This window comes from Sapajus apella, unplaced genomic scaffold (assembly GCF_009761245.1).
Source record: "Sapajus apella isolate SASKATOON/1434 unplaced genomic scaffold, GSC_monkey_1.0 scaffold78, whole genome shotgun sequence".
NCBI lineage: Eukaryota > Metazoa > Chordata > Mammalia > Primates > Cebidae > Sapajus > Sapajus apella.
The window spans coordinates 4193475-4215470 of record NW_022437018.1 but is presented as its reverse complement, the minus strand read 5'-3'; the positions used below and the strand labels follow the sequence as shown (position 1 = coordinate 4215470).

The window sequence follows — 21996 nt, the reverse complement described above, 5'->3', positions numbered from 1 at the left end:
AAAGCCCCTTGAAATATGCCTCCAGATTTCCCTCGCTCAAATGAGGCCCGTGGGCCCCGGAGGACACAACGGGGTTAGAAAATATCCTGTGTGTCCTGCAGGATTGTGTGTGTCCCTGCAATCACTTAAGAAACCATCACTCTGATCATCCTTGTCTCTTGTGTACACTGTATTTTATATTTTGTAAAGGATTTTGACATCCATGACATCATACAATCCTCCCAGAGCCTACAAAGCGGGTTATAGGAATCTTGCTCACAGAGGAAGAGAGACTCAGAGAGGCTGCCCACTTGCCCAATGACACATAGCAGCAGAATGCCAAAACGAAGACCCATATGGTTGTCTTCTGGTATCAAGAGCAGACTTCTTTTCACTGCATAAAGCAGCTTGTACATCAAAATGACCTGATGAATGCTTGTAGCAAGTTAGTAACATAGAACTCCGGGAGCCTTTTCCTTCAAATGAGGTAGGTGACTGTGGAAATCACAGTTTCTACTATGAGTCCTCAATCTTCAGCTTTGAGTCTTTCCCAACAGGGAAAACTAGCTAAGAGGACAGCATCAATCTAAGGTGGTGGGTTGAAATTAACAAAGCTGTGAGGTTTTACTCTCAAAGCATCAAGTCTACCCCAACCACCTGTGTCTCTCGTTGGAACAGAAGTTTTATATTAAGTTCACCACTGAGTCACAAATAAGTTTCAATTATATCAGAATCCATTCACTCACTCATCCATTAATTCACCAAAAATTTACTGGGCTTCACTCATTTGTTAGGCACTGTGCTAGCAAATGTTACAGCTGGGAAGCAACAGTGAAAAGCAGACCCAGCATGTAAGACCACTGTATTCAAGTGGGGGATGCCCACCATAAACAAGTGAACACATTATAAATAAAATAATACACATTCTGAAAACTGATACACAAGAGAGCCAGGGATATATTAGGGTGTGAAACCGACCGTGCCTTCCTCCCCATCCTGCCATCTAGACCAGGGAGTGCCCTATGACACACTTGCTTATCAGAGAAAAGAAAAGACCACTTTAGGAATAAATAATGCATTATCACAAGACAGAAAAATAATCTACCTCATACTAAGTTTGAAACTGTAGCCACAGGAAGCCAACATCAAGCACTGCTGGGCACTAATAAGCTGTGTGCAGTGGGCCAGGGGTCTGTGTCAGCCCCCTAGCACTTAGTACGTTCTGGTGTTTAAACACAGTTTTTACCAGTGAGGGTCACCTGGAGTGAAGACAGGTCTGGGCCTTAAAGGAAGTGGTTCCTCTGTTTACTGCACTTCCACTGAATGGCCTAGATGGACTTGGGTCATTTTGAGATATTGTCTTTCCATGGGAAAATCACAACATGTGCTCTTCACAGCTGTTTAATACACAGGTCTCCCAGGCACACAGCTCTGTTTTTTTGGTCTGTAGATATACTTGCAATTCAAACACTGGCCATGGACTCCAGAGGGAGAAATGTCTAAATTCTCCCATTGTTCAAACCCAAGATAGGTCTCAGAGCCCAACAAGGAGAGAGAACAGGGCATGGGAGCATCTCCTGGCTTCATGTAAATCTGCCTTCTGTATTACTGTGCTATAGTTGTGCCTAATTATGTACTTGCTTAAAGTTTTTATTCTGTTGTCTAATGTCCTCTCGATGTGGGGAAGCTTTAAAATTCCATCTGGAATAAAACCAATATCTGCCTCCGACTGTCTAGTACCCAGCCCCATTCAGCTGGAAAATTTGATCTAATCAAGGGGCTAGTTTGATCAACTCTCTCACTAAGCCTCAGGCCTCCTGGTTATATTCGTGTTTCAACCTGACCTTCTATTATATTTGGTTTTTTGGGGAACAGAGAACTTCTGGCTCTTTGTTTCCTAAATAAAATAGCCAAATTCATCCACGTGGTTATTTCTCTTGGACTGTGCCTCCTCTTCAAGGTCCTTAAGTAGATGAGGAAAGTTAAGCAAGGAAAGTGAAATTCTTTCAGATGAAAAATAATGGCCCTGTCTCACTGGTGTGAAGAGAAAGGGTTGCTAACTGACTTTCTTAGAAGGCACCACTGTGTTATCACCCTGTGCCTCGAAGATAAGATGTACTCAAGACCCATTTCCCTACTCTACCTTCTCTCCAAATATTGCCTCTGGCTTGCCATCCAATGGTTAGCCAAATGGAAATCACTTAGCAAACCCCCGCCATATGCTGCATCTTGGTAATACCCTCAAGTAGATTCACATCACCATCCACTACTGCTTACCATTTTCAGGTACTATGTCTGTGCAGAGGGAGGGAGGAGGAAGGAAGGGATGGAGGGTAGAGGGTAAGACGGTGTCACGAAAACAAAGACGTTGCTGCTTTCAAGTGTTCACAGTTTAGTGGGAAGCATAACCTCATACAACTAACCATGACACAAGATGAAAAACGGAGCAGAGAACACCCAAGTAAAATAAGCCAATCTGGTGCATGTGAGATTTCATCTCACTTTGAAGACATTTGAAAGTTATTTCTCCCTAGTGTAGGCAAGACCCAAGGGACTCTGTGAAAAGCACTCCACACCTACCATGTTCATAAAATTTTCACTGCTTATAAATATAGTGGTTTTCAAACTGTCTTTCGAGGCCAGGCATGGTGGCTCACACCTGTCATCCCAGAACTTCGGGAGGCCAAAATGGGTGCATCATCTGAGGAGGAGTTTGAGGTCAGCCTGGCCAAAATGGTGAAACTTTTTGCCTCTGCTAGAAATGCAAAAATTAGCCAGTCATGGTGGTGGATGCCTGTAATCCCAGCTACTCGGGAGGCCGAGGCAGGAGAATTACTGGAACCTGGGAGGCGGAGGTTGCAGTGAGCCGAGATCATGGCACTGTACTCCAGCCTGGTCAACAGAGCGAGATTCTGCCTCAAACAAAACAACAACAACAACAACAAACAAAAATAACAACAACAAAAAACAAACTGTCTTTAGAACCCAGGTAGCATTTTAAAGGTCGCCTGAAAGTAACTCTCCACACTTCCCATCCTGGCCAAGAAGACTGGACCGGTGAGTGGAAAAGGAATTTGTCCCTTCCACAGTTTTATTTGATGAAAATATTCTGTCACTTAAAAAAAAAAAAAGTGGAAAATGACTATTTTAACTCAAGACATGCTCTTGGAGCCTTGATTTCTCTGTCTTTGAGGCTGTAGGAATGAAATAATTCTGGAATTTTTGCAGCCTGGGGAGGAAATAGCTATCAGAAATCTTTTTGGACTTAAGTTCTTGCAGTGGCTTAAGAATGTGTAGGACATGTGAAGTCAAGAGAAGAGTTTGCCTGAAAGCAATGTTGCCCAGGCTGTTCTGAGAAACAGCTTCTTTCTCAGGACACCTTGAGGGCGGACTGAATTCAAGGAAGATGACTTTCTTTTCCTGGTAGTACTCCAGGAACTGGAGCCTTTCAAACTATATGACATCATCTTTGGCCTGGAGAATTTTGAATTTAAGCAAGAGGCTTTGCCTGTCCAGAAAACTAGGGTTAGATTCAAGGGATGTCTTTAAAATGACGTCAAAGCCAGAATTTGATGTCAAAGCCTAATCCTTTCAGCAAGGAAAGTGAAATTCTTTCAGATGAAAAATAATGGCCCTGTCTCACTGGTGTGAAGAGAAAGGGTTGCTAACTGACTTTCTTAGAAGGCACCACTGTGTTATCACCCTGTGCCTCCAGGATAAGATGTACTCAAGACCCATTTCCCTACTCTACATTCTCTCCAAATATTGCCTGTGGCTTGCCATCCAATGGTTAGCCGAATGGAAATCACTTAGCAAACCCCCGCCATATGCTGCATCCTGGTAATAACCCAAGCTACTCTTCCAGCATTAATTGCTTCACCAGACACTGAAGTGAAGGCCTCTTTAGTTCATCAGCAAAGATTTATACAGCTCTGCCTCTTCAGTTGTAGGTGATCCATATTCTAATGTTTGGAAGGAAAAGTTGGGTATACCACAAAGGAAGGGTCCTCATTGTCAATTAATCGAAAGGCCAGAACACTGTTTTGTAGGAAATCAAATCCATTCAATATGTTTATGCTCTCTCAATCTAAGGATGAAGAGATACTCTATACATTTCCAGCAAAAGCAGAAGAGGCTGAGAGAATTGCATATAGCTATTAGTCAAATGCTATAAAGGCTAACAATGAAACTTCTGTTCCTCCTTTTTTTTTTTTTTAATTCAATTTGATGGTTGTGGAGGCCTGAAATGAAATAATCCATAATCCGCAATTCAAACCAGAAGGTTTGGAATAGTTTATAACCACAAACAAAAACAAGCCAATTAAGATGGCCTCTTTTTATAACCAGAAGGGATTCCAGGGAGATGTCTTTATCCAATCACAAGTTAACCGTAGAAGCAATACATCTACAACTTTTCTACTTGCAGTTTTTTACTATTATTGAATATTTACATGATGACTACTTCTTGACTCATCTCCTGAATTCACACATTTTGTTCTCGAGAATCAGATAAAAATCTCAGCTAGTAATTGGTACATCTGGCAAAGCTCATGTTAGGTACAAAGAACGGTCTAAAAGATGCTACAGATAAAGGCAGGTTATTCGATTAGAGATTGCTAGGAATGGAAAGCACAGAGAATAATCATTTATAAATCTCTTTCAGTGACGCTACGGAGAATGAGACAATTGTGTACCAAATCCTCAGCAAGTCAATTTGAAGAAAGCCATGATGATCCCTTGCAATTCATTTCATCTCCCAGTGCCTCAGTTTTCTCACTTGTAAAATGAGGCTATGAACTGGGGCAGAGCAGGAATCCTTTTTTTTTTTTTTTTTTTTTTTTTTGCACAAAGGCCAATTTGAGAAAAATTAAAACATGAGAGTATTATAGCTCTACACTTCCCCTCATTAAAAATAAAAATAGTTTACTGAGTTCCAACTTAGACTACCATTTTACCAAATGCAAAAATACTTGTCAGAAGCTGCTGCTCTTGAGCCGAGGAACTATGAATATTCTAGCCTGTTTCTGTAGTAATAGCATGAAGAAAAAATCTTTGATACTTGACTTAGATAGGGGTCACATTCTGAAGCTCAGAGCCATGGGAAACACTTGGCTGAGTGTCATAAATTGAGGTTATCCCTGGATTTGAATTAACATCACCTGGGCAGCTTAAAAGAAAAGAATTCTCTGCTTCTCAGTCCCAGACCCCACCACAGAGTTTATATGTTGGGGTGGGGGTCTAACCAACCACTTAAAGTTCCCCACTAAAAACATGAGCCCTATTCTTGAGTAGCTTTTGGGAGCCACTGATCTAGAAGACTCTAAGGTCTCTTTTGAGTTCTAAATGACAATTCTACACTTATTTCTGATTTCAAATCATGTCAAAGGTAAGTGTCCTCTAGTAACTCTGTGATGACAACTTAAGCCTTCAGACTTTGGATATTATCTGTACATCTCTTGGACTGGCTTCAAAATTCAATGCTCATTGAACATCTCACAGTTTTATTGTTCAAAACTTGCCAAGAGAAAAATGTGCTCTCTACTTATAGGAGGTTCAGAGGCTTAAATGTAGAATGGTGGTGGCAAACTTAAGTATCTGCAGGGCCAGTCTATAGCATGAAACATTTAAAAAAAAAAAAAAAAAAAGAAAGAAAGAAAAAGGAAGAAGGAAGGAAAGGAGGTAGGGATGAAGCAGAAATTCTTCTAAAATTCTGTTCATAACCAGATGGAGCAGATGCCAATTTGATCTTCCATATTCCCCAACCCTAGAGAAGGGGATCGGAATATACCACCCCTAAATTATGTCATGTTGGCATAAAGATTATTTTGAGATGAGGGCAACAGCGAATCAACAGATGCAGGAAGAGTTCTATGCCCTACCCTTATCTGCCTATCTGCCTAAAAGGAGAGCATAAATTTCCCATTGAGAAGACGCCCACAGAATACCAGAAAGAGGAGCGACTCTTATCACCAGAGATGGGAGTTGACAACTTTCCGTAGTTCCCGCAGCCTAATGAATAACTTTGGAGCCTGCCATGAAAGAACATAGCACCCAGGGGCCCAGCATTAAGGGACCTAGCATCTGAAGGCCTAACATCAGAGACCTGGCATGGAGGACCTTCCTCACTTGTCCATCTTCTGTCCATTCTTCGATCTGAAAACTTCCCTTCAGGGCCACATGTCCCAGGCACCTCGTCACTCTATTTTATGTTATTCAAGCTCTCTATGCCCAGCTTTACTCTACCTCCACATAGTTTCCCTTATTTGATTCATTCTCTCTTTGTGGAAGACATAATTGATCATTCATGTCTACATTCTATCCATTCTCCAGAATTCTCCCCAAATGGCCTCAGAGCCATGAAGCCTTCCTTCTCTCAGCCCACGTGAGTAAATACTTGGCCTGTGTAGGGCACTAATCTTTTTCCACCTTGTTTGATCATTATTGCCTCTCTTGGATGGTAAGCAACTTAAGGGTTGAAATTGAAATTACCGGCCTTACTAAAACCTTACATCTAACAGTGTCTAAAACAATGCCTTGAACACGTAAGGTACTCAGTAAATATGTGGTCAGGTGTTTTGCTGATTGTGTACTCATCCATTTATCCAACAAAAGGATAAATGCTGTTTATTCAAAGAGTACTGTGAATGCCCTGACATTTATCAGAAGTTTCTGCTGTACATTCTATATCAATTTGCTGTTGCAGGGAAAAAAATTCTTTGTGAAGATACAGAAGACACAAAAGCAGGAAAAACTGATTCTGTGAAATTGTTGGCACTCTCCTTATCAGTGAATAACAAAAAGTTCCCGAGTGTGAAAAGACATTTAATAATATTGTTCAACATCATATAACTCTCTTCAGTCATAGTTCATATAAAAATGTGTATTCCTATTCTAAACATTAAAAGCTAGACTTTTTTAGCCTATGGGGTTGACTTCTACGTTTATGAGACTAACCCTGAATAAGTTATTATTTTTTTTTACATGAATGGGGACTATAATTAGCTCAAGATTTTGCAAAAAACTATGAGCTACAGTGGCAGGGTATCCATATCCTGATCCTGTCAACAGACTCAACTACATGAAAAATTACAATTTTTACATAGGGCACTTGATAAAATAAATATTTGAAGTAAATTCATGTATATGAAATGTACATTTTATATGTAGTCCATGTGACTGTATTTCTTTATAAACGTGTACATATCCCATATATTAAACATATTACAAGCACATATTATTCATATCAAAGAATTTTGTCAGAATTCATAGCAGATAGCTCAACAGTAAATACCAGATTATCTGAATCACATAATACTTGTCATCTTTCTCCATTGTAAGCCCCTGACATTAAACCATTATATTGGTTTGTGGAACGATATGCTTTATCTGGCAAGAAACACTGGTTATTACGTTTGGGCTAAAAGGAATTTCATTTTCTTGACTTTGTGTGTCTTATTGTCATTTTACTATGGTACAGAGATATTCCAGATTACTTCTTAGGGAATGAAAAAATAATTTCTTATTCAATTGCAGAAGAAACTACACAACTTAATCTGATCATTGCGTGGGGGAGAAAATATTCCCAATGACGACATCTTCCTATGTCAACTGATTTTATTACAAATGTCATCTCTGTGGGCTACATTAATGCAGCTCTTTCTTCTTACTTCAAGATTTGAATCTCAGTTTGTTTCTCTAATGTTTCATTGGTTCAAAATACATGCTGTAAAAATCCGTGGCCATCAAATTTTCCTGTGGGCTAAAAATAACCCATTGCTGTCAGTTAGAATTAGCTGATAAAGAGTGTCAGAGCCTGTTCTGAATAAGTTTGATAACTTCCTGTTTATGCAGCACTGACCCTTGTCTAATAAAGCTTCTTTGCCCTAGAATGAGAGAGATTCTGCTGCATTCTATTCCTTAATGGCTAATACTGATTACTTTTGAAAGCCTTTAATACATTTCCCATATTAGACATGAACAGATGTCAGGTATGTTGCCAAGGGAAATTTCTTTTATGCAATCTTGGCTTGTTGTACAATAATAGCCCTTTCTCAACATGGGAAAAAATTACAGACCCAACTAATTTCCCTGACAGGGGAGAGTTACATATGTTTTCCACTTGTAGTTTTTACAAGTTTACAATTTTGCCAAACCTGGAACTAATTGGGACTGTTTCCAAAGGGCCCAATAAACCCCCAAAATTACAGAGACGTTTGAAAAGGCAGTCAATGATGGTTTGCCCTTGCATTTTCTCCATTTTGGTCAGAGAGGGGAAAAGTTAGATTGCAAAATTATTTCATTTAAGTTGCTTAAACACTTACTGTTTCATATCCTCCCAGTTTTTGAGCAGCTTGAAACATAGTCCAAAGGTTAACTGTTAGAGGGACAATAAGTATTTAGATAAGCATTGCATTAATACATTTCCAAGAAATGTCAATTAAAACATTGTGTTTCGTTTTTTTTTAAATGAGAAAGAGAAAAAAAGAAATACTGACATACCCCAGAGAGCTAAATTCTTAGGAAATAATTTGCCCAAAGGGCATTCAACAACAGAATCTATAATTACCACTTAAAACATTTCTTAAGACACACTCATAAAGCTACAAAAATGGTTCTATTTTTAGGATAAAAGACAACAGAGTTTTCAGTCCTACTGTCAGCAGCAGAGCAAGAGAAGCTAACTTAGGAGCCTTTGGGAAAAAAACATGGGCTTTCAAAATGGGGTTGGTCTTCTTCGACCCTTAGAAAGAAGCCATTGATTAAAGAGTAATATATAAAGCTTCTCTGAGATAAGAACTCTCCATAATCAATAAATAACAGCCACTTTAATATATGATTACCTTCTTAATAGAATGTCTGATGGCAGCACTATATTAAAGGCTCATACAGTATTTCACCAACATGTGGTGGCTTGCAGTGAGTAGGAAAACAAATATTTCACATGGAAGCCACAGTGATACAACAGATAACAGGGAAAGTTCATTCAGAGAGGAATTGAGTCGTGAATCCACTTAGTCCCCTAACTGGACTATGTCATGTTGCAAATATTTATTTTTTCAAACAGATTTCTCTTTTCGGAGTTTGCATATGTTTATGCTGTTAAACAGCTATGCCAAACTGCTAGCAACCCTGTTCATTTATACCAAATACCATGGAATGGGACTGCTATGGATTTGATTCTTTTACAAGAGGGGAAAATTGAACTTCAAGTGATTCCTTGGTAAAGGAAATGAAGAATAAAATGATTTTTTTTAAAGGCTCTTTGACACAACATGTTCGCAAAACCCCATTGAACCTTGCACTATTTCAGAGCTATCAAGAGCCCTGTCTCGGCCTTGATTTAATCTGAACCAATGCATAATGCAACAAAGCTGTTCATAGTACATTAATTTTACTTCTATTTCAAGCAACCAGTTTTCAGACAAACATTGTAATCATTCGTAGTTATATAAGTTTATAATGGCTGCGAGTGTTCTCTTGCAATCAGTGCCAATTGCTATTAGGTATGTAAATTGTTATGTAAAACACACAGGTTTGACATTCTTCATCAAAATGACACATGGTTTCAATCTAGGAAGATATGTCTGGAGAAAACACTATTTCAAGCCAGAGGCTCATCGCTTTGTGCACCACTAAATCCAGACGGAGGCAAAATATATATTCAGTTGCAAAATCAAGGCAGGATCTGGATTTCTTCTCTTTTGATTCGGAATTCTGCTTGGCTATGAGTTTCCTGTTCTCCTTACAAATATACAATGACACTTACATTTAAATGTTCATGTCAAAGTAATTCAAAATTAGGCCCTCTGTTCCAATCTGTGTATTTCTTGTTTTCTCTGAAGTTAGATTTTTGTTATCTTTTAACAAATTTGGGGCTTAGGAAATGTGTTTTCTCTTTGTGGTTGTTTTGTCCATCTTTCAATGTCGTTCTTTTAAAAGCTGTTTTTTTTTTTTCCACAGGCAACATCTGTGCCTGATAAAGCTACGTCATATTATTATCTCACAAGAAAGGCGTCACAGACACTCAAGATTGACAAAACAGAAAATGAGAAACTTTCAACATGTCTATTTCCAGTCATAATCAGTGGATTCAAGCCTATAAATATCTCACTGCAACTGTCCCAGAAGGGAACAATGTAGCGGAAAAAGGCAGGGAAAAAATTCTTGGCTTGGAACATTTGTGGATTTAGTATAAACAGAGAGCACTATCCCCCGATTAGGATTTCAACATAATCCTGAGTCAAAATTATTTTTCCAATTCAAAGAATCTGAGCAGCTCTGATAATTCAGAAACGAAAACAAGTATACTCACTCTGTTTAAAACCTAAATAGGGTATTCGTTCTATCGGCGTTTTCCTTTCTTTCATGTATTTATAAAGTGCCACCAAGAAAGCTTGTTCATCTGCCCTGCACTCTTCACCAATGGCAACCTTTGGTTTTTCTTCATTTGAGACTTTTTTACAGTTACTATGGTTATTCTTCGGCTTGGTCAAGGCTGACCTAGCCTCACATTTCACCTGAAAAAGGGAAAATATGCCACATCAGACCAGGCACAGCCCTGGGATCCTTACTAAGACATAGCTAGTGACAGAGCCAGTGACACTTTTCAGCAAGTGCTAAGGGTGAACCAGTAAATTATCCCTGCTTTTAATAACTTTTCATAGGCATCACTGAAGATGAATTGTCTGAGGCCAGGGGAATGGCAAATTTCTGTAAAGGGTCACATAGTAAATATTGTAGGCTTCTGGGTCATACATACACTCTCTGTTGCAACTAGTCAACTCTAGTAGGACAGCAGGCGTAAGCAATATGTTAACGAATGGGTATGGCTGTGTTCCAATAAAACTTTATTGACAGAAATAGTCAGCCAGTGGGCCACAGTTTGCCAAACTATGCCAGCTTCTTTTAGACTCCTGACAAGTACCTTGATGTGAAATGAGAGATAGGCTTTGCATCTGGTAGAAACATTCGTCTGTCTCTTTATATTAATACATTTTATTTTCTTAAGGAGAAGCGTCAGTTAATGTCCTTGAACAAACCCTGCCTCCTTAACAAATAGTACCATATGTTATACTTTGCATCAAAATGGTTTACTACTTTGTAGTAAACCATTCTTGTTGCTATTCTCTCCAGCAACCTAGAAAAACAAGTCAATACCAGCAATGCTGGCATCAGCAATACCAGCAAGGCCTCTGCTGTTTGCCACCCATGGGTGATGCCGGGGTACACCCTCAGTATGAAACAAAAGATCTCACTGTTTAATGAGGGCTTCTTGTTTTATCAGTCAGCTCTAAGAGTAAGATGTTAACTTGCCACAAAAGAAAGAGTAGAGGTCAGCTAAAAACCCAAGAAGAGTGAGTATAAAGCTCCATAATTAAAAACTAAAAGGCGGTAAAGGCTCCAGATGTTCTTCCTTCCACACTGCAGGCAGATAGGGAACTTGGCATATCGAGCGGCTAACCTAATGTTCCCTCCTCACTGCCATGTTCTACAAGAGGCCTTTGATGGTTGTTAAATATAACGCTAAGTTGCTGAGCTATTTTAATTGTAAAAGGGGGAAGTACAAAGGGTCAGACTCTGAGTTCAAATGCGCCCATGGGGAATGTGTACATTCCAATATTCTTTACATCTCCATAACTGACATCGGGAGACAAGAGGGCAAGAGCTGGGGAAATGTTCTGAATAAAAATGTCCCACATATTCTACGACGCTGTCCATTTCAGGATTTTGAACCCTTTTTCTTTCCCTGCAGATCCTCCTTCCTAAGCATTAAGAACATAAAAGACTATGCTTATTTAGTAAAGGAAAGTGCACTCTCTGCAAGAGTTTTCTTTATTGCTTATTCTCTCAAGTGAACACACAGTATTTAATATCTTTCGACTGGTCCTGCAAAGATAATACTTCCTATGAAACTGATTCAATGGGGCTTCTAGATAAGATTTTAATTTTTAAGGGGCTGTGGAAACGGGGACTGAAACAATTTTTCCATGTAGATTTTGTACTCTGTAACATTATATTAAGGCAAATATCCTGTGAAACTTTATGTTGTCATCATTTTTCACTGCCAAATTTTAGGCTGTTGGATCTAAAGTTCTGGTGAAGTCTATAATTTATATGGCTTCTTGAAATCATAACATCACTCCAGTTTTAATCTGTATTGCCTCCCACCCCTTTCTGAGTGTTTCCTGGGCAGCCAGGCTCTATTCTCAATGTGTTTATGTTTTATTTCATACTCATAATCTGAATGAGGTATTTATGATTTTCGTATTAGAAATGAGGAATGGAGGCAGACGGGATGAGCAGCATGGACAAGATCACAAGATCATGCCCTAGTTAGTAAGTGGGGAGTCTGAAATTTAAGCTTAGGCAGCCTTCCTTTAGGGCTTGTGGTTTTAAACATTATACTTTTCTGACACTCTTCATACAAATATTCAATTGGTAATCAAAACAGACTTCCCAATTAAAAAGCCTATATGATTATGAGGCATTACAAAACCTACTACTTAGAAATGTGGTTTATCAAATGAAAAGTAGAAGACAAATCTAGGGGGTTTCCAATGTGTCAAGGAGCTCCATTCTTTCTATTGTATAATGAGCAAAGGGGAGGGAAATCAGTTTTCCATTGAGTTCCTACAATGAGCTAGGTCTGGTGCTGTGGGCTTCACATGCTCTACCTTAATGTTCCTAAGAATTGTCAAAAGGAGATATTTAGCCACATTTTACAGTTGAGAAAACTAGAGTTCAGTGAGGTCATGTATGGCTTGGAAGAGGCAGACCTCTGGGTTTAGAACTCAGTTCTGCTCCACTCCAAACCCCAATCTTGTAACATAAAAGAGTAGATCTCTCAGGTTTGTGTATAAAATAAACTGAGTCTTAAATTTGCAGTGATAATGGGCCAACTATCTATATTATTAGGTCAGAAGCACCACTGTTAAAAGGAGAATGAGGTTTGAACTCCGTGGTGTCTAGAGAGCTGCTTACCCCTCGTCCTCATCTGTAGAAACACTCAGAAACAGAAGGAAGACACAGAGGGGTGCATGAACCAGGTCCAAAGCAACCCAGACTCCGTGCTTCATAGGAAAGGCTCCAAGTGAAGCCAGGCTGCCACCTGCTGAACTCCATCCTGAATCTCAGTGGGCTGCCTGCACGCTGCTCCCGGGGAGGCTGGGTACTTGGTAAGAAGTGAACAAGAGAACAGAGGCTTCTTTTCTTGTTCTAGCTTGATACATTTTTTTTCCAGTTAACATAAATGAGCTTTTTAGGGCATTATTCTGTTTCTGGGTAGGACTAAATCAAGTTCCTTTCTATATGTTTTTTTTACCCAAAGCATTCACAGTATTTCAATCTATTGAATCATTACAGTGCAGGTGGTAGTGGCAAGGAAAGTAGTCTTCAGGTTGGCCTAAGAAAGCCCAACCTTTTGATTGTGACAGTTAATGACTAGATCTGTTTTTCCTGACCTGAACACCATACACCTGTTGAGTATACTAAGGGCTTTGGGGTTTCCAAAATGATTGAGGAGGTGCTAATGAAATAATCAGCATTTAACATTTTCCATGAACCAACACCTGTTTGATATTAACCACATCCTTCCAGGGGATTGAGTTATAACTAATCCAGCCTTCAACCGGGACAATAAGATGTGCTGAACCAGCAATATAAAAGCTAGAGTTCTCATCTTGGTTTGGTTGCTACCTTGCTAGGTGACCCTCAGTTTCTTCCATAGTAAAGCAAGAATGATAATCCCTGGGAACAGTTCTGAAGACCACATGAGAGGAAAAATATTGAAAATAATGAAAGCATCCTATTTGTGAAATATCAAAACTATGTTTATCATCTAAATGAACACACTGCCCACCACAGTTCTGTTTTTGTGTTCCTTTTAGAATATAAACCACCTGTTATACACTTCTGCCCTTCAGAAAAATGCTTACGGGATATAAAAAATCATTTGCCATCTATCGATGTAGGCCTTTTATTAGAGTGCGATGCCAAGAAGATTTCTCTGGTATAGATCGCTCTATGAAAGGTGTGGGCCTCAGGTCACTGCTTTAAGATGATTCCAGAAAAAAAATGGCAGGATTTGGGCTGAACACAATCATGGTATCTTCAGAGTTGGTAGTTTCCTCTCCACATGACACTTGCTGTCTTTGGAGAGCCATGTAATTCTCTCTCCCTTGGAAAGTACCATCTTGCAAAGCTAGTCTTCAGTTCTCATGGAGGGAGTGCAACATTTTGATGGTGACAGGCAAATCACTTGACTTATTTTTCCAATCATAAACACAGCAAACCCAGTGGGTCCCACTCTAAAAGCTTTGCTGTGTGGAGCTGCACGAAGTTCATGCTTAGTTAGAAATGGTCTGTTTGAGGCACTTTTGAAAAGAAACAGTCACATGGGTCTTGGTCATAAAGTCAAACAGCTCACTGTCCCCTAAAATGCTGCTTCCAGTTCAGCAGATGATCAGATGGTCACAAGCTTATAATCTCTACTGCAGCATTTCATGAGAAAAGACCACGTAAAGACACACATGCCTTTTTCATGACTGTCCTCGTCTCAGATGTGGCTTGTTCATTCTGCAGGTGTTTTACATCTGTCTGTTGGTGCCAACAGACAAGCTTGTCATACTTCATACCTACTGATCTTCTTGCTTAAGTGGTCTTGCTAGACCCACTAGAAGCTGCCAAGGCGTGACTGTAATCCAAGACTCTGAAAAGAGCCAAGCCATTAGACCAGTCCCTAGGAGCTGAGTACAGCATGACATTCATCTGTTCACCACTGAACACCAGTGGTGGAAGGATGATCCATCTCTTTGTAAAGATTGTCGGGCAGCAATGTTGTGGGGATGGGGTAAAGGCGTCACTTAGAAAATCCAGGACTGACTTCTATCCTTCTTGTTAAGAAGTCAGTGATCAAATACAGCCCATCTGTACAGCAGGCTCTTGTTCTTCTCGGCTTTGTGAGCACAACAGTGAGTTCTGAGCTGCCTTCCGTGGAGAGAAACATTGGAGGTGCTGTTCTTTCAGATCAACTGTATGAGTTTTGTATAATTCCCAGAGGCATACCTTGGTGGTGACGCCAAGTGGCATGGGAAGGAGGTTTATCCTGCTTGGCTCAGGTACAGAATATGCTGGAGTAAACACAGGCTGTCAACCAAGAAGGATGGGCTGGGCACCAACAGAAGGCATGGGCAGTACAAGCTCTGCTGAATGTTATGGTCTTAAAACCTTCTTGCCCCATTCCACAGGATCTTGCAAACAACATAGCAGGGAATGAACTGTTCCTGCTGACATCCTTCAAGACCATGGAAACCAAAGTCCTAGGTAGACAGTTCTAGTGCTGAGGTGTCCAACTTACAAGAAAATGTCATTCATGGTGTCCATTTGGAGTTGTTCACAGAAAGTTAAATGCACAGAACAAAAATCACCTTAGGGAGAGAGATTTGTTTTCAACTAGAAAATGGAAAATACACATTTCTACTGGTTCATCTCTTCTTAACCCTTTGGAATCTTAGAAGTATGAAGAAATTCTAAGCAAAAAAGTCCTTAGAATTTCCTAATGAAACAATGATGCTTAACGATAAGCTTTTTTAGAATGTGGATGTCTAAGATTTACTTCATTACATTGGGGAGGAGGTGGAGTACATGGCAGAGAAACAGTAGACTGTCAACACAGAACTGAATTCATGTTTTTTTTTTTCTACATCAGACTCTTCCAAAGTCACCACTAATCAAAATGCTTCCATTTTCAGAAGTTTAGTTCTTTGATCTGGAAACTGGTGTCAGTTGAAATCTGTTCTTCAATTAAAATCCTAAAGGGACGATTGCCGTCTTTGGCACAAAAACAACACCTAAACGCAGTAAACAGAACCATGGAAATCTGACCCAAGTCCACAAAAGTCAGAAAGATAAGTCTAAAAATATAAAGTGATACTTTACCCTTTGTGGTGCTAAATACTTCAGGCATGCACTTTCAAGATTCCAAAGAATGCTTAGGCAAAAAATGGACCTGGGTTCTGAACAACTGTGTAGCATTTACTTTCATTCTGCATTAACAGACATCTTTAAGAGTATATAAATGCTTGCGGGCATATGTATACATATAAATGTTTTGCTATGTATCTTTAATTTTACTCTTATGTAAATTAGAAGTGACTTTGAAAAATACATAACTAAAAAGATTAATTCTAGCTATTTCTAATTTCATCCTCTGTTAATCTCCAAAACACATTTAGATGAATACATTCAGAAGGAGGACGGTTCAGCTGGTCTATTTTTGACACAAGCAGAGTAAACTATGTCATTGTGTCACCCACTATGAAATCTCAGCCTCAGTGACGTGGGTGCTTAATCATCTGTCCTTTACTCAAAACAGGCCAAACTGGGAGCTAGGAAGTCTTTCTGTTGACTAATCAAAATGCCTACCTCCCCCACCCCACAGCACCAGGGGAGGGGATGTGACAGGAACAGGCACAGCATAGAGCTTCAAAAGCTCTGAATACCAAAGTCAGATGCTGAATTGAAAACTGCCTCCAAGACACAAGAGCAGAGAGATAAAGAGAAAAAGCAAAAATAAAAAGATGCAACAAAATGAATACCATGGAGTGAATGACCGTACCTTGGCAACGGCTTTGCCATCAGAATTATTGTTGGAATCCTTAACACCACTGAATGAATCTCTTCTTTGTGGGCATGGTTTCTTTTTGCGTGGTCTGCCTTTAAGATTTGGCGCTGAAAACAAACGGAGAACAATTGATATACATTTTCATTTGCATGGGTTTATTAAAGACCCAGAATCTGACTACAGTGATCCCTTCTAATTGTTCAGAGAAATGTACATAACTGTGGTAGGCAGCCCTCCTTATTACATGCTTCTCTCTCTGAAGGATTGCATATTGGTAGAGTATACATTTCTGTACATGTTTCCCAAAGCTAATCTATTGAGCTTTAACATGTCTAATTAATATTAAGTAACACGAAGCTCTTAGCTCTAACGGATCATAAGAAAAATGTTCTTCCACATTGTTAGACAAGAAGCATTTGGGGCTGAAAAACTGAGCCAGGCTTTGAGCTCAATTTTTGGTTTTGATTTTGTATCCTGCTTTCAGAAACCTGTGATACGCCTGCCCTTATGGTATCATAGTAATGAAATGTTTGAAAACATCTCTTTTAGAAAGTATTCAGAGACAAGGGCATTCTCTCAAATTACCAGACAGATAAGTAGAGAGATACTACAGAGAGAGGCATTCACAACAACAAGCTGGAAAATATTATTATACATATTTACTAATAATTCTGCAACCAGCGTGTTTCAAATCTCAACAAATCTGGCAGATACATTTAAATCAGCATGCTCTCTTTTCCTTTTCAATATATTTTTATGAAGATCTTAGGCTTATTTAAAATAACATCCAAAGATTACACTGGGGTTAGCCTGATTCCATGGGGGATACACTTTTGAAAAACCGTAGACAAGATACAAATCAAAGTTCTATTTCATCCTTGATTCTGAGCTTGGTTCCTTTTAAGATCTATACAGAAAGCAGTAAAGGAAAGGCTGCTGTTTACTCAGAGCGATGCCTGTCCGGCATCAGCTTTCACATTTAACTTCATCAGTCACCCAAGTCAAGCAAAATGAAAAACAACCAACTAACCAACCGCCCTTGAACGACTCTACACTAATGAATTATACCCTAAACAATTTGCTTCAGACCTTTCAAGATACCCACACTTTTTATTACTTCAGGAGTGATTATGATAATGTCAAATCTAAACAACATGAACCTTCTCAATTGTTGTTAATCTTACTTACGCAGCGAACCAGTGGTTTTAGAACATTTTTACATTGTACTCATTTTGCAAACACAGTTAATCCTACTGATTTGATTTCCTCCTCCGGATAACAGTTTCACTGTTGGTAAAAGCTCAGTAAAGCAGAGCTGCCTTTAAAATCAGAGAGGCAGAAGTTTCAAAAGAGGCTTGAGGGCTTAGGATCCCCTTCCTAAACCCGCTCTCTGCTTTCATTCCCCTAAACGCTGGTCTGAAAGTTCATCGCAGAAAGCCAGCCTGGAATTAACCAAAGGTAAACAAGCTCACAAACAAAAATCAAGCAAAGAGAAAGCAGCGATTACCCATTCCAATCGACAAACATCTGCCTGACTGATGTCTGTGCTCATGAAAGCTACAGCATGTGACTGCTCTCCGGCCACATCCCTGGAAGAAGTCTCGACTTGGTGTGGATGTCAGCTTCCCTCCGAATGCGAGCTGCGAGGCTCAGCGCTCTGCTTACAACTCCCCTCCCCCGGCAGCTCCATTACTCATGTAAACACACAGCAGTGACTAGCACCGAGTGTGTGGGATGAGCCTGAGGACTTTGCTGGAGTTGCCAGACTGGCAGGGAGGGCTCTGCTCTGTCCGCCTCCCCGCGCGGGGCTGGTGATTGCAGCCGGCCTGTTTTGTGGATCCTGACCTCTTGCTCTCCTCGTCAGAGCACGAAGCCACGTTCCATGAATTGGACACGGTCCGCAGCCTGGAGCCAGGGCGTGGACTGTTTGTTTTGTTTAGAAGACTTTGTCTAGCACAGAAGTGTTTCCACAACTGACCCAAGTGCTAAGACTTTAATGACCGTGAGGGAAGGATGTACTTTCAAGTCCCTAATCAAAATAATCGCTGAGCAGAAAACTGACAGAACTTAGGGTAGCAGTTCGGAGGCATTTCATTAAAACAAAACAGTATCACCTCTGTGCTGCGACTTGTTACTATGATCTTCCCTTCCTAGCATTTTGGCGAAAAGCACTTAAATCTACAAGGCATTTATTTCCAGAAAAGCTTTCAAATCCCAAAGGCCTTTTTGATAGAACTTGCATTGAACATGCTGTTTTTAAATAAAGGCAGAGGTTCCGGGAACTGACAAGAAGTCATCCCCAAACTGGGTTTATTTTCTCTATTCTTTGAGCTGTTTTCAGAAGCCAGAGCAGCACATGTACTCCCCCAGCAGATTCTGAGAATTACAAATTTAGAACAGACTAGCACCTAATATTCTGGTCACACAAACTTAAACTCTAAATGGGATTTGATCAAGAGAAAAAGCCCTTTGTTCTTAATAAGGCAAGTACATGGGTATTTCAGGTATGGTTAGGCAAATCCCACCAGTCACTCAGGGCTCAGACTCGCATTCCTCTCCTCCTCTCCCTTCTGAATGTTTTTTCTCTCCTTCTCTTATGGAACATTTCACTGTATTCCTTGTATACTAGACTGGAGAATCCTTAAGGGCAAGACCCTGTGGGATGTGTGTTTTACCTGCCCAGCACAACACCCAAAGGCAGCATTACATAACATGCACTTGTTGAATGAAAAAGTGACTAATAGAAAGAAAGATGCCCACATATTGTTCTATCCCGTCTTCATAGACTGGTCCTGCCAGCCTCCCATGTGGCATACGTGTCACTTTGGGCACACGTAAAACCGCATTCCGCTTTACTACTTAATGCTGATACTCTGAAAACATAAACTGGTGACTTGAGTTCGCACTGGGAATGGAGACAGGAGACCAGGGCCTTTGGAATCTCAGTAGGGCTATCATCTAGTCCCCATATGCAATGCACAAACACCCTGAAGAACACAAGCATTCAAAGTCCTGGGGGGAATGGAACACAAAGGACTGGGTAGGGCCCCTGCAATCCAATTCCAGACCTTTTGGATTCAGAAGACACCAGGTAAAGTTTTGGTATTGAAGGGCTGGCTTTGGGGACAGCAAAAATTCTGGTCCCCAGGCCACATCTTTTTCCCTTTAGGGCCATGAAACTCTGTCATTTGCTAGGTCAATGAGTGAAAACAGGTGCATTATGGTGTGCTGGTGGACAGGAGTGGGGTGGGTCTGTGGACTTTAATTGACTCATGTAAGAAACAGCCCTAGCTCCTTCTAGCCACCCTGCAAGGACCTATACCTCTCCTTGAAAGCTCAGTGCTATGTAACTGACTCCCAGAACCTAAGTCTTGAGACTCCAGAATTAGACCGGCTCTTGTTCTTTAGGTGAGACTGATCTTTACCAAGAAAAAGCTCTGCTAGAGAGAAAGTAGTACCCTTACCGATAGCACATCTGGCTCCAGCCAGTTTTATTTTAAAAAAAAAAATTAATGCGAAGCAATAGATATACTGTTACTTTTAGGGGTGTATATAATTCACTGGCCTGGTTTATCGGAGAGTTCAGTAAATGCTCTTTGCGTGAATGTTTCCAGCATTGTGCATGAATAATAAGAGTAGCTAAGTGAATAGTAATAGTAACTAACCGTTTCTGAGCACTTTCTCTTTACAAGTCATTCTTCTAAGTGCTTTGCATACAATAACTCCATTAAAACTCCCAATGAGCCAAAGAGGAAGGCATGGTCCTTTTTCCCCATCATACAGACAAGAAAACTGAGACAGAGATGAAATAACTTGCCTCAGACCATACAAATAGTTACTGGTGGCAGAAGGATTTCAACACGGGCAACTGGACTTTATCCAGAGCCCCTGCTTTAAGCAACTTATCTCTGATAGACACACAGACACACACACACCGCCTCCGAATGAAGTATTCATAGTAACTTGGGCTGGTAGTCACCAGGGAGCACTCCCCAAATGAAAACACTGAAGTTCTACACAGCACGAGGGTGCTGTGGCCCACCCCAGACAGGAAAAAACGTCCAACTGAATTGACAGCGAGTGGGGTCCCCATTAGTCTTAACCTAACCGTAGCTGGTAAGACTTCCACTAAAGCCAATAAAACTTAGTCAGAGAGCCCTGCATATTACCCCATTCACCAGTGGGCCACTGACTCTTCTCTCGAATCATTGAAAGATCTCTGTGTTTTTTTTTAAAAAAAAAAAAAAATCTTTTCCCTCTGACTGCCCATCTCTTCCTCTTTCTAACTCAGTGCCAAGAAATTAACAACTATTCACCTTTGTGAAGTCACTGCTATTTCTATAGGTGTTAATCCTCAGAGAATCAAGCTACCTCCAGAGCTCCAGGCTACAGTGAACCCATGTTTGTTTTTTCTTTTTAAACGCCTTCAAATATTAATGAATTATAGTCTATTTTCTCAACAGGATAGCAAAACAAGTTTGTTTTTCTGAAAGGGTCTAGAAGCTCAGAGGTGCAGCCGTTTGTTTATATATTTATTTCACTACGGGTTCACACAAGTTACATGGCAGGGCAGTGCAGGTGTGGGAAACTTTTATGTCAACCCCAACTCTTGTAATAATAATAATAAAACAAAGGGAAATGTAACCAGTTACTGGCAAAGTAAATTGCTTTTGGCTCAAATGTTCTTGTTTTTTTCTACTGTGTTCTTCCTGTCATGACCGTCTCTTTTTTTAATAGCATTTATGCTCTTGGAAATACCACGAAGATAGATAATCTGCTATAAAAGCTGGACTGACTCATCAGTTAACAACTCTTTCTTCCCATTTTGCGGAGAGAATTTTGTTGCCAACACAGCTACATATTCTCTCGAGAAATTCTTTGTGAGCTTCCACTCAGAGATAGGACTTGCTTGTTGGTAGGGACTGGCTTCAGGAGAATGGAAAACCAGCACAATTTCCCTAAGAGTTTGACCCCCGAGGTCAATGTCTAGAGGAAGCCCGCAGAGTGTTAACTCATTCGATTTGCAAGTTGTGTGTGTGTGTCTTTTAAACAGGAGCCAGAAGACAAAACTCCACTGATCGCAGTATTAAGGCAGACAAACGTTGTTCTATGTATAGTATGTGTTACTGATAACATAATACCCTGCATTTCTGTAATGCTTTCCCTCTGAGGATCTCAATTCTCTGGAACATTTTCTTTACACACAATAATCTTAAAATACCAGCTGGGCACGGTAGCTGTCTCTAAGTAAAATCCCAGCACTTTGGGAAGCCGAGGCGGGTAGATCATGAGGTCAGAAGTTCGAGACTAGCCTGGACAACATAGTGAAATCCTGTCTCTACTAAAAATACAAAAATTAGCCGGGCATGGTGGCGCGTGCCTATAGTCCCAGCTAC

At 40.2% G+C, this 21996-nt stretch overlaps 1 protein-coding gene across 5 annotated transcripts in view; it reads right to left on the bottom strand.

Moving 5' to 3' along the window:
- The window catches only part of ARID5B (AT-rich interaction domain 5B), a 198003-nt gene that overhangs the window by 28579 nt on the left and 147428 nt on the right, over nt 1-21996 (bottom strand). For 3 of the 5 annotated variants that reach the window (XM_032252576.1, XM_032252579.1, XM_032252578.1), the window contains 3 exons: nt 16595-16707; nt 10292-10496; nt 8301-8353 (listed from right to left, as the gene is read on the bottom strand). In XM_032252576.1, the coding sequence (XP_032108467.1) occupies nt 8301-8353; nt 10292-10496; nt 16595-16707 (371 nt within the window). Of the gene's footprint in view, nt 1-8300; nt 8354-10291; nt 10497-16594; nt 16708-18107; nt 19219-21996 lie in introns of those variants that run through there. The other 2 variants (XM_032252580.1, XM_032252577.1) reach the window with 2 other exon arrangements.